Source organism: Tachysurus fulvidraco, chromosome 20 (assembly GCF_022655615.1).
Source record: "Tachysurus fulvidraco isolate hzauxx_2018 chromosome 20, HZAU_PFXX_2.0, whole genome shotgun sequence".
Classification (NCBI taxonomy): Eukaryota; Metazoa; Chordata; class Actinopteri; order Siluriformes; family Bagridae; genus Tachysurus; species Tachysurus fulvidraco.
Genome location: NC_062537.1, coordinates 8173943 through 8187173, shown reverse-complemented (window position 1 = coordinate 8187173; position 13231 = coordinate 8173943). Strand labels below are relative to the sequence as shown.

The following is a 13231-nucleotide window of genomic DNA, read 5'->3' as shown; positions in this document are numbered from 1 at the left end:
GTGGCCAAAAGTCCGGGTTGACTCCTGACAGTACCCCCCCCCCCCCTCGAGGCGCGGCTCCCGAAGCGCCAAACCCCGACAAGGACCAGGGGGGGGGGTGAGGCACACAGCGAAGGCAGATGGAGGAGCAAGGAACACGGCGAGGCCGGTGGGTGGAGCAAGGCACACGGCGGGCACAGCCAGCGAGGGCCGAGCGACGTCCACAGCCGAGCAGAGGGCCGAACGACGTCCACAGCCGAGCAGAAGGGCCGAGCGACGTCCACAGCCGAGCAGAAGGGCCACGCGACTTCCATAGCCGAGCTGAAGGGCCGAGCGACATCCACAGCCGAGCTGGAGGGCCGAGAGACGTCTACAGCCGAGCTGGAGGGCCGAGCGACGTCCACAGCCGAGCTGGAGGGCCGCACATAACCCCCGACGCACCGCTGCCAGATCCACGTCCCGATGACCAGAATATGAAGGGTGGGAGGGTGGGAAAAGTCCTTCGCCCTGGGCCTGCAGCACCCCCCGCGGATGAAGTGAAGCGACGCCCTCCTCGGAACGGAACCGAAAGTGGAGCGACGTCCTTCACCGAAAAAAATGCGGGGCGATGCCGCAGGGCACCAAAAAATAAAAAAGGGGCAAAAACGGTATGGTGACATCCTCCGCGAAGGAAGTGAGGCGACGACCGCTTCGGACGGAACCGAAAGTGTAGCGGCGGCCCTCACCGGAAAAAGTGCGGAGCGATGCCACCAAAAAAAAGAAAAAAGGGTCAGAAGGACTGCCGGAACAGTCCAGGGGGAGAAGAAAAAAAAACGGTCCGAGCTGGAAGCTATCCTGCTGGGTCTCAGTTCGTAGGCGGAATCATTCTGTCTCACCCGGAAGCGGAGGGAGACAGACCCGTATGTAGGATAGCTTCAAATGAAAGGGGTTTAATAAATGATAAAGACAACGACATAAAGACGATAAAAAAGCAATACAAATGAAGACACTTAACAAAGACTAGACATGACGAGGGGTAAACGTAACTAATGATTCCGCGCTGCACTCGGCAACGCGGCTCACTTAAATATAAAAAGACACGATGACACAATAAGGATCAGGTGTGAAGACAGGGAGGGGCAGACGAAGGCGGGGCAGACACGTGACGAAGAAGATAAACACAAACAGCACGTGGCCAAAAGTCCGGGTTGAGTCCTGACAGTCACCTTATGTGGCTCTGCTACATAGACCACCCCCAGCCATCGGCGTCGAAGGAGAGCGTCCATACCAACGTTTTAGGTTAACCACATTTATAATCTAATTTTTAGGTGGGTTTCCACAACAAACTGTGTAATTTATTGGCCCCATTCTTTTTTTAAATTCAGCTGGTCCCTCCCACTTGGGAACTATCTTAGCAGAGAATTTATTTGAGGCCGAAGAGAGAGGGTGCGTTTTAATCCAGACTAGATTGGATTATGCATCCTTCTGTCGTGCATTATAGTATCTAGCGTGTCTAGATTGTTGCGCTGCCACTCTATGCTTTACCTCCTCTGCCATGATGGTTTGCCTTTCAATCGTGTTGTAGGCGGCTTGGTCGGGTGAAGGTGGTTTATGGATAAGCCGTTCCAGCGGACTTTGTAACTGTCAGCCAATCATGAGCTCTGCTGGTGATTTGCCGGTGGTCTCTTGATGGGCCGTATTAAGGGCGAAGCAGAACTCAGGTAACCACTGGTCCCAGTTTTGGTGGTATATTCCCAGATAGGAGGCAATCATTGTTTTTAATGTCCGGTTTATACTCTCTGTTAGATTTGTTTGTGGGTGATAGCTGGTGGTGAGTTTCTGGATGCTTCCCCAGGCCTTACAGAGTTCTGAGAGGACACAGGATGTGAATTGAGGGCCTCGATCTGATACCAGATATTTGGGAACCCCCCCAACGGGTAAATATTTCTTCCTTGAGGATCTTGGTTATTTTCTGGGTTTTACCATCTCTGAGGGGAAACATCTCTAACCACTTAGTGAAATAGTCCATTATTACCAGGTGGTAGGTATTTTGTTCTTTACTCGCTGGGAAGGGCCCCATTAAGTCCATCCCCAGCATGTGGCCTGGTTCTTGGACCTGGGTGCTTTGCAGAAAGCCTCTGGGTTTTGAGTTTTCGGGCTTGTATTTCTGACACACCTCACACCCCTTGACGTACTGCCAGACGTCTTTCCGGACAGAAGGCCACCAAGCTACCTCCAACAGCCTTAGCAGAGTTTTCAGCCTACCCTGTGTCCTCCTAGTGGGTTGTCGTGGAAGTAATGCAGGAAACCCCCTGGTGGACCTCAAAGGTGATTTGCTTATCCTGGACCTTTCTGTCTTTGCTAGCAGCCTGCAGATGTGTGATGTTAATGTCCCTGCTTTGTGTTGTAGCTATTTCGTCCAGGGTGTGAGGGATGTCGGAGGTATACTTGGGAGGTGACACGACTAGACAGGGTACCTCTTTAGCCTTTTCAGGTAGGTAAGCTCTGGACAATGGGTTGGGCCCTAGGTTAAGGCAGCCCTTCCTGTGGTGTACCTGGAAGCAGAACTGTTGTAGGTGGAGCATCCAGCGTGTCAGTCGTGAGGATGTTTTGGGGCAGTTGAAGGCCCAAGCTAGAGCTGCGTGATCTGTAAAAATGTTGAACTGCCTTCCTTCCAGGTAATGTCTCCATTTTTTCACAGCCCAGACCACGGCTAAACACTTTTTTCTGAGGTGGAGTAATTCAACTCTGCTCCCCTTAGGGCCCTTGAGGCGTAGGCTACCACCTTCTCTCCTTCAGCTGACATCTGGCTAAGTATAGCTCCTAGGCCGACGTTGCTGGCATCTGTATGGACTTGGAACAGCTGGTTGAGATCAGGCTGCATCAGAACCGGTGGGTTTTGTAAGGCCTATTTCAGGTCATCCATAGCTTTCTGGCATTCAGGGGTCCATTCCCACTTCATTCCTTTCTTTTTTTGTTGATTCAATGGAGCAGTGATGTCTGCAAAGTGAGGGATGAATTTATGGTACCAGCCAGCCAAACCCAGAAAATGTTGCAATGCCTTGAGGTCAGCAGGTGGTGGATATTGCGCAACCGCCTGAATTTTCTCTGGGTCAACCTCCACTCCTCGCTCAGAGACGACATGGCCCAGAAATTTCAGCTGCCATTTGAAGAAATTATATTTCTTCATGTTTAATGTAAGGTTGGCCTGACTCAGTTTTTGTAATATGGCGTTTAGATGTTGGGAATGGTGTTTCAAGAATGTGAGTATACTACAGTATGATGTCGTCAATGTATACGAAGCAGATCTTCCCCCTCAGATCAGCCAGGACCTTCTCCATGAGCCTCTGGAATGTGCCAGCAGCGTTCTTAAGACCAAATGGCATGGAGCGGAATTGGTTGGTCCCGTTGGTGGTGATAAAGGCAGTTTTTTCTTTGCTCTCCTTCTACATCTCCACTTGCCAGTAACCTGATTGCAAATCCAATGTGCTGAACCAGGAGGCACCTTCCAGGGATTCCAAGATGTTATGGATGAGTGGCATTGGATAGGCATCAGGAATGGTCTTGCTGTTAAGCCAGCGATAGTCCACACAGAACCTGTAGGAGCCATCAGGTTTAGGAACGAGGACCACCGGGGACGACCATGGAGAGAAAGAAGGCTCGATAATGTGGTCTTTGAGCATCTGGTCGACTTGGTCTTCAATGATCTGTTTCTTGAAGGGAGAAAATCTGTATGCTCTTGATTTGATGGGGATGTTGTCTGTCACGAGAATGTTGTGTCCAACCACTGCTGTTTTTCCCAGGTTATCGGAGGTGGTGTGAGGCCAGTTGGACATCAACCTTTGTAGCTCCTCCTGATTACCAGTGTCCCAGGTAGGGTTAATAACCGGAGGCAGGGGAGCTAGTGCTGGGTAGATCAATGTGGGAGGTAAGGCGTAGTACAGCCTCAGTACAGCTGTTGGATCAGAATGAGTAGGGGCGGTCATGGTACACGGCCCGGGAATGCCATGGGATGGAAGGGGTAGTATATGTAACCCTTTTCCGTGTTGAGAGCATACCGGCCCATTTATAGTACGGCTCCGGTAGCCGTCAGAAAGTCCAACCCCACTATAAGTGGGAAGGCCATGTGGACATCCTTCATTATGTAAGTGTCCACTCCACACTCTTTTTCATGCCACTTATAGTTGACCTTCCTTTTCTCCACAGCTTGGTGTACCTTTCCATCCGCCATGATGGTAGTTGTAGCCAGAGGTTCTCTTGCATTAAAGTATACGTGCTCCCTGTGTCCAGTACAGCTCTCACCTCTTTCAGCTCAGTACAGCTCTCACCTCGTTATCGGTACCAGCAGAAGTGATGACAGCGCATGGGGTTGAGCAATGGAGACACCTGCCAGGTTTTTGGAGGAAGAGCGATCTGTCGGCCTCTTGCTGCTCCTTTCCTTCTTGTTCTGCCCTACCTTCTCTCAGTAATCGTTCGCCCCAAGGCAATTCTTCTCCACCATGGACCCGACCTCCACCAGTTGTTCCACGGTGGTCACCGTTCCCCTCAGGCATCAACAACTCTCGGGTTGATGTTGTTGAGGATACGGCTCACTAACTCATCCTCTGTGATGTCTGGCTTCCACTTGAGGCAGAGTGCTCTGTAGTCATAGGCGAAGTCTTTCAGGCATTGTCGGGGTTGCTGTACCAGTGACCAGAGTTTGTCTTCCACCTCCGTGAGGTAGTCATCTGGTAGGAACACCGCCATAAAAGCCTCTTTGAAAGACTGCCAGTCCGTGACTTTTGTTTTTTCAGCCTTCCACCAGCTCAAAGCAGATCCTTTCAATACAGTGCTCAGAGTACCAACTAGTTCCACACTGGGGAGCGGTCTGATGTCCAGGTAGTTTTCACATTGCTCGATGAAGTTTAGTACATCAGCCGTTTCACAGGCGTCACCAAATGTGGGAAACTCCAGGCGGATGGGAGGACGAGCACAGAAGGATGATATATTGTCTGCTGCCGGAGGGGTAAGCTCACTAGAGGGTTGCGTGGCAGTAGGAGTGACAACGCTGTAGTTGGTATTGGTAGGCTTGGGTGGAGGCACTTTAGCTCTGGTAGCTGGAACCGGTGTCTTGGGAAGGTGCTATGGTGTAACGGGAGAACTAGCTGGAGTGTAGGCCTGTAGTCTGGCGAGGGTGGGAGTGCTTGTCAGTCGCAATTTCTTCATCTGACTTTCCCATTTTGCGTCCCTCCTTAGAAAACAGTCAGTCACCGCTCTTTCCAGCTTCTCCAGGGACATCTGGAAATCCTCCTAAGCCAGCTAAGCCAGCATCCACTGCCTCCCTAAAACTGGTTTCCCGATTCAGGGTACTATCTACAGACTGCTTGAAATTGTGATTTAAAGATTGTACTTGTGAGCTAAGGGCCAATAAATCCACCTTAAGCTGTGAATTATCAGTTTGCATTGTTTGGATCAACCCAACATTCATCACACAGCTTTCCTTATTATCATCATCATAACCATCAGAAATATACAAAGAGCTAAGCATAGAGGTAATTTCAGCTGTTGGATTGCATCTAGTTACAAATGGGCCTGCAGTAAAATCTGCATCAGGAATGGCATTAGTAGTGTTTTGTTCATTAACAGGAGTGTTATTAGCACTAACCACGTCAGCATTTATAACAGTGGGTTGTGTGGTCTGTTCTGAATCCATAGTAAGAAAATAATAATGATAATAATAATAATAATAATAATAATAATAATAATAATAATAATAATAATAATAACAATAATAATAATAATAATAAACAAAATATTACAAACAAATGCAAAATAAATGGAGCGGTCCCCGTGCGGGCCACCACTATGTAACGGTCCACGTGTATGTAACACCTAAACCATGCACTATTAAATGGGGCAACACTCCCTAATACACGAATTATAAAAGGAAACTGACAGACACAGCAATATAAACAAACCAAAGTGTATTGTACAAAATTAATATTTACAAATATATACCCAAAAACACATTTAAGTCCTCGGTGAGTATAAACGGCCTTATATGGCACAATGTTGCGTGACATAATTGGCGTGGTCTCGCGAGAGCGGTAAATGGGGCAACACAAATGAAACAGAATATATTGCCGGCGTACACAATCAGGTAATGCTTACTCTATAAAACATTTAGGCATTTAGACATTGTGTCACCTTACGTGGCTCTGCTACAATGGTTGTAAAGACTGGTTATATGAGCTATTGTATACTTCATGTAAGCTCAAGCCAATCTCTCAATTTTCATCTGACCTATAGAGCTGATGCTTAATGTCATTTTTTTCAGGTTGTTTTTTTTATCATAATATAAAGGTGATTAATCTATATAACTTTTCTTCTGTGTAAAAATGTTAGAGAATGCTGTGTATGAAAATCCCAGGAGATCAACAGTTTCTGATAAACTCAAAGCAGCCAATCTGGAACCAACAACTATGCCATTAAGAAGTTATTGATATTAGAAATGTTCTAATGTTTGAGGTAAACATTGACCCATATCTGCATTTTGCATGAGCAGATGTTCCTAATCAAGTGGCTGATGAGAAAAGTGAGTGAAATTATTTAATCTAGTCACTTCAATATTACTCGTCACCAACTGTTCAGCCTTCCTGCATAAATCAGTTGGCAATTTCAACACACAGGTAGATGCACTGGATTGCATCTAACAGGTTGTGGGTTGTGGTATTGAATTCCACAGCAATTCATAGTAACACAAAAAAAAAATTTGGAAGACAAATATCTACCTGCATTATTCATTTGACTACATAAATGTTTAACCAAAATGCCAGGTAGTTCAGTCAAAATGTCTGTGGCTGTCTGTCTTTAGGTGATAACAGTGGATGGGCCGACATCTTTGACCGCACCATTACAAAGAAAGCTGAACCACAGGACCTCACTGACGCCTGCGGTATGTTTACTTCTTTCTTACTGTTTCTTTTTATTTAAAAAATGTGGTTTACGTAGATAACACATTCTCTGATAACAATAGTTTAAATTACATGCGCAGCACATTTTTACTCACACAGCCTATATGCCCACATGTTTTTTATATGATGTAGGACAAACTTTATTCCTTAAAGTATGTTTTATGTTTGCTGACAGCCATCACTGTGTAAATAGTCATGCATCACAATACTTCTTGATCACAGTGGGTGGATAAAGCAGCAGCAGATCTGCCTTTTATTATTCAACTACAGGTCCATAAATTAACCTGAACTTGTATGCATGTATGTGCCTGATAATTTCTTCCAGCTCTTCAGCAGTATCCGGAGAGCTGCGATTGCACCAAGACAGAAGTGGAATGTGTGGGGGTGAACTTGCGTATCGTGCCTCTTCTCTCCTCTAACGTGACTTGGCTGTATGTACTCTTCTCAGGGAGATTACCATTTGATTCTTCTTTTGTGTGGCAGAAAATTAGGACAAGTCCCACTGGAATGTATTTGGGAATTTTTGTTTTGTATTGTTTTTACAATACAGCTTAGAGATTGATAAGAACATATATGTCTTACACTTATATGCCACAATATATGCCATTTGGCTGGTGCTCTAATCTAGAGACAGTGTATTTATCTATTTGCAAATAATGTCCTTATTCAGTTCAGTTCAGTTCTGGTTTATTTCAATAGCACCTTCAACAATAGATACTAATAGAAGCTTTAGAGAAATCTGAGAAAGCTTTAGAGAAATCTGCATAAAATCTCCCTTAGATGACATGAGAGAAAAAGCTTTTGTGCTTCCTCGCAAATATTTACTATGAAGTTAAAGTCTACTATGTTTTGTGATCTTTAGTCTTTGTTTATAATTTTATCAACTTTTAGTTCAAGTTTTAGATAAAAGTTTACTGAAACAGGGATGGAATTGAATTGAATTGAATTGAACAGGGATGGAATTGAATTGAATTGAATTGAATTGAAACAGGGATGAGACTCGGTAATAAGTTGATTTTGGGAAGTGCAAAACATATAGCTGAATTCTGAATGAGACATTTTGGATATCATTTTAACCACAACTTCATTGTTCAGTCTTATTTGGAGGTTAATTATAGTAACACAGTCATGTCTTTTTCCAACCTGCTGCGTCACTGCTCAGGTCCCTAAAGAGCAATGACCTGAGAGAGCTTCCTGATGATGTGTTCTCTAAATATGCTGATCTGCAGCGACTGTGAGTATCCACAAAGCATTCATCACAGAATTAAATCAAAATACTTGTAACCAAAATGTAGTGTTCACCGTAGTCAAAGATAATTCATGATGTGTTGTCTATAAAGAAGATTTATTTACAATATACATTTATAGCATTTGAAAGACTCTAATCCAGTATCAATTCTAATAGGGACAACTGTACACCTGCTCATTTATGAAGGTATCTAATCATTCAATCATGTGGCAGCAGAACAATGCAAAAAATCATGCAGATGCATACATACATTCAGTTAATGTTCACTTCAGAACATCAGAATGAAGAAAAAGTCTGATCTCTGTGAATTTAATTGTGGCATGTTTGTTGGTCACACCATGAGTCTCTACGCTTTACACAGTATGGAGGATCTCTGAACACACTGTCAACAGAAGGTTCCACTCCTGTCACCCAAGAACAAGACTCTGAGACAATTACTGGTACAGATACTGGACTTGTCCTCTGACCGCTCTAATTAACAAGGCAATTCCACCCACAGGACTGTTTCTCACTCAATGTGTTTTTATTTTTTACACCATTCACACCAAACTCCTGAAACTGCCGTGTGAGAAGGTCTCAGAAGATTGGCAGTATACTGTATAAAATACTTAAACCAGCCCACCACTGGCACCAACAACCATGCCACAGTTCTAGTCACAAACACCTCAATTTTTTTATTCTGATGTTTGATGTGAACATTTACTGAAGCTCTTGACCTGCATCTTAATGATTTTATGCATTGTGCTACTGCCACATGATTGCCTAATTGGGTAGCTGCATTTTGAGCAGATGTGTGTGTTCCTAATAAAGTGGATAGTGAGTATCCTACAATATACATGATACTGTATATAATAAACATACCGTGACACACGGTGTATATTGATTTTTCTTTTTTTTTTGCAGAAATGTTTTTATTTCTAATTATTTGTATAAAACAAGATCTTAGTAGCTGATTTTAAAACTATTTTTAACGCTGTCATCAATGCTGCATTTGACTAGAGGTTGTAACACAATTTCTAACCTCTAACCAGGAAAAATGAAAGAAAATGAATTAAATCAACATTTATCTTAAATCATACATATCTGCAGAATGTAGCAAGTGCCTCAACACAACACAAATCTCTCTCGCACTGATGTCAGACATTACACTATACTGAGCAATTAAATACAGTACAAAACTGTATATACAAGTATTTGCTTTATTTATTTAATAAATATATTCACTTGTAAAATCTATAACACTGACTACATAGTTTACTTTTTTCAGTTAGTTGGCTAGCTGGTTGTTAACAAAAGACGAACACGGACCTCATCAAGGTCGAAAATGACTCCATGCTAAACTCTGACTTCACATTAGTCTCTGTGTGTCTGTGGGAATTTTCTTTTCTCCATTCCCTTTCCTGCACTGCTAATCTCAATGACGCAACTGTAGGAATTATGTCTAGACATCCACAGAGAAAATCATTACGTTATTGAGAAAAGAAAATAACTAAGAAGCTAAAATAGACAAAAACATTGACTGAAAGTTTGCCAGTCAGAAGATCTTAAAGGAAACTAATTAAGGTCCTATATCTTCCATTCAAATGAATTTATAGTAATCTATATCAGGAAGGAAGATAATCAAAGGTAATTTAACTCTTAGAATGTCTGCAGTGATGATATCTGGATAAGCAGGGATTGTCTGGTAGTTTTGCCCCTACCATTAGTATTACATAAGTTAAACATCTCTCTCTCTCTCTCTCTCTCTCTCTCTCTCTCTCTCTCTCTCTCTCTCTCTCTCTCTCTCTCTCTCTCTCTCTCTCTCTCTCTCTCTCTTCCTGTGTATGTATGTGTGTGTGTGTGTGTGTGTGTGTGTGTGTGTGTGTGTGTGTGTGTGTGTGTGTGTGTGTGTGTGTGTGAGAGTGTGTGTGTGTGTGTGTGTGTGTGTGTGTGTGTGTGTGTGTGTGTGTGTGTGTGTGTGTGTGTGTGTGTGTGTGTGTGTGTTTATGCATAGTTCTTTTACAGTTGTAAAAAAAGTTGCAAGTTGTCCTGGTTCTGTCCTCTTTCCATACAAATAAAAAAATAAAAAATAAAAAAAACAAACAGAATATATATAAAGTCTGCTCTGAAAAGCCCAAGTTTTTAGACTACAAAAGTTAGTCACAAAACCATAACCCAATTGTGCAGCATTCCACCTCCTTAAGAGGACAGTGAAGCACAAGCCTGGAAAAGCTTCTCAAATGAACAATGTTATGGTATAGTGATGTCTTTGGAGTGCCAGCGTGATGCAGGTTTTTCAAGCAAGGAATACTGTTAGCACCAAAATATCGTTAATTATTTTAAGACTATCTCTTCTTATACTTTTGAGCACCTAAAAATTGAGAGGTCTGCCACCAAGGGTGCCAGGTTCTGAGTTGCTTAACACATTTAGGTGTAAAAAACAAGAAATGAAAGCTGAAGTTCTGATCGGCTAAGGCCCAAACCTGATAAAGGAGGCATGACAATGTCTCTTGTGCACAAAGTGAAGTCCATGAACACATGGGATGAATCCCATGACTTCAACCTCATTGAACATCTTTAGTATGAATTTGAAATGAGTGGGATCGTCAGATGTATACAGATGTTTCACCATATATCAGTGAAGTCTGAATATTAACAAATTCAACAGTAGAATCATATTGATAATGAAAAATATGACATATCTACAGCTGCAGCTGTAAGCCAACAAGGCTGTCAGCAAGCCAACAAGGCTGTCAGCATGCGTTTCAAATTCCTTTGGAATTCCTTTTGCCTTCCAAAACATGTATTAAGTTAAAAGCTACGTAATATTCTTGGATTTATTTGAAGAAATACACATATCATATCACAAATAAGGCATTAGTCTTAAGGTCAAAGTCTTAGCAGGTTCCCAACTCAGTCCTTTAATCCTGGTGGTTTAGAAGATTTATTCAGCACTGATGATGTGTAACCCTTGGATAATGCTCAACATATGAAGAATGTGATCTGTCTTTTTCCAGTTGTGTGAGATTAATATGATAAATAACTAATAGTCGTGAATAATTTACTTACCATAATAGTACACTTAAACCGCATAGTTTTATTTTTATAAATCTTTTTCTTGCTCTACAAAGATAGTGTTATAACAGGCAGTTAAAATATTGGGTCTTACTCTAGATGTCATAAATATATATAGAAAATTAAAGCAGTAACATAATTTTATGATTATAGAGTTGACCGCACCTTAGGATTTAAAAAAATATTCTTCTGTTATCACTTACATAACATACAGGAATATTATGCTTACATAAACCATAATCCCTCCAATCCATTACTGACCAAACTGACTTAAATAGTTAACATCCCACTTTTTGGCTCTGAAATACTGATTAGTTTCAGGTCAGTATGCTGAATTTTTAGTAAACTTTTAACTGGTCTTTTTTTTTCTTAAAGCTTACCACTTCTGAAAAACCTTGTTTAGTGTAATCAACCTTTCTAAAATATTCCATTCTCTTCTTCTTTGTTTCTAACAAAATCTGATTTATTTTGTGTGATGTTTTTTATCCTTAATGTTTCTTTTCTTTACAGAGATTTACATTTAGAAATTACTCTAGAATTTTGCTATCGTTCTTATCTGTGTACCAAGTGACACTTGGCAAAAAAAAGTGTCTCTTTATTTTTGATACCTTGAAAGTTGTCAGGTCAATAATGCTACAGATTCCATTTTCCATTGTCCCAATACACATCTGCATTCAGATATCGCTGCACCGGACTCCATTTCACAGCAGCTGTGTTCTCCAACACAGCTGCACTCCCACATTTACTGTCACTGGAATTTAATTATTCTTCACTTGTTCCTAATTGTCACACGCTCACTGCTCACCTTATCTGGTCAGTGTCCTTGTGTTCTTTGAATACCAAGTCATGGATATTTTTTTGCTCTGCTGGTTCACATACATTGCTGTCCAGTGTTTTGACCTTGCCTGTTCTTTAATATTCCGTTTGCCGATCACGTGACCTGTGACTGTTGCTTGATTAAATTCAGTTACTAAACAGTTCATATGGACAAACGCACCCTTTAATCTACTGTTTTTAATTCATTCATCTTCAGTAAACACTTTATCCTGGTCAGTTACATTGTGAATCTGGAGTGTGTCCCGAGAATGCTGAGCACGAGGTGGGGATACACCCACACACTTATTTACATCAAGCTGTAGCCAATCCACCTACTGGGTTGTTTTGAGAGGAGGGAGAAAAACTGAGAACCCAGGCGAAACCAGTGAGGAAATGGAAATGAAACTCAATAACCAGAGCCTTGTACAAATAGCCAAACAACAATGTTACCTGCTGTTCTGCCCTCTGGAAACCAAACTAAACTGCATTATACTAATGCATTATTTTATTTCGAACCCATCACATAATATGCTGAAATGATTCATTAATTATTAATCAAATTATTTACTAGCAACCCCTATGCCCTAATAGTTAAAGAGGCCTGAATTCAAATGATTCCCTTTAGATCTATGAACTTTAGTTTAGTATTAGCAATAATTACCACATACACTTTCAAAAAATAAATCAACATTTTACTGAATAATGTTTAGTTTTTCTGAAAATATATCAAATGCACATGCATAAGAGTATCCAGCTTCAGTTATCAAGACTTATTCTAAGTAGGCAATAAGTACCCCCCACCCTTGTGGTGTGTTCCCACTATACAGTGGTTAGTACTTAACAAATGTAGCCCAAAGTAGGACAACCAGCGAATCCAGGATACTGATAACCTTCCTGGTCTGAGAAGATCTACTTGTTATGAAAAAGTTAATACTGGCTAAAACTGAAGATATATATATAGAAATACAGTGCATCACAGTTTGCCTCTTATGGGTTTGCATAAGCTTGAACTATGCAGACTGCCTATACTGTCCCCTGTTCACCAGTGAAAGCACATACAGTTGGCATGCGAGCATCAGAACTGGATCATGTAGCAATCGTAGAAGGTAGCATGGTAGGAGTAATCATGCTGTCTTTTACATCATTTGGATGGCTTGATGCATCATGTGCATCATTTTCCTGGGGAAGAGATGGCATCAAG

At 42.0% G+C, this 13231-nt stretch overlaps 1 protein-coding gene across 1 annotated transcript in view; it reads left to right on the top strand.

The window, feature by feature from the left end:
* rxfp2a (relaxin family peptide receptor 2a) overlaps positions 1-13231 on the top strand; it is a 69705-nt gene that overhangs the window by 22932 nt on the left and 33542 nt on the right. The window contains exons 3-5 of the mRNA XM_027137489.2: positions 6812-6892; positions 7237-7342; positions 8074-8145. Of these exons, the coding sequence (XP_026993290.1) occupies positions 6812-6892; positions 7237-7342; positions 8074-8145 (259 nt within the window). The remainder of the gene's footprint in view (positions 1-6811; positions 6893-7236; positions 7343-8073; positions 8146-13231) is intronic.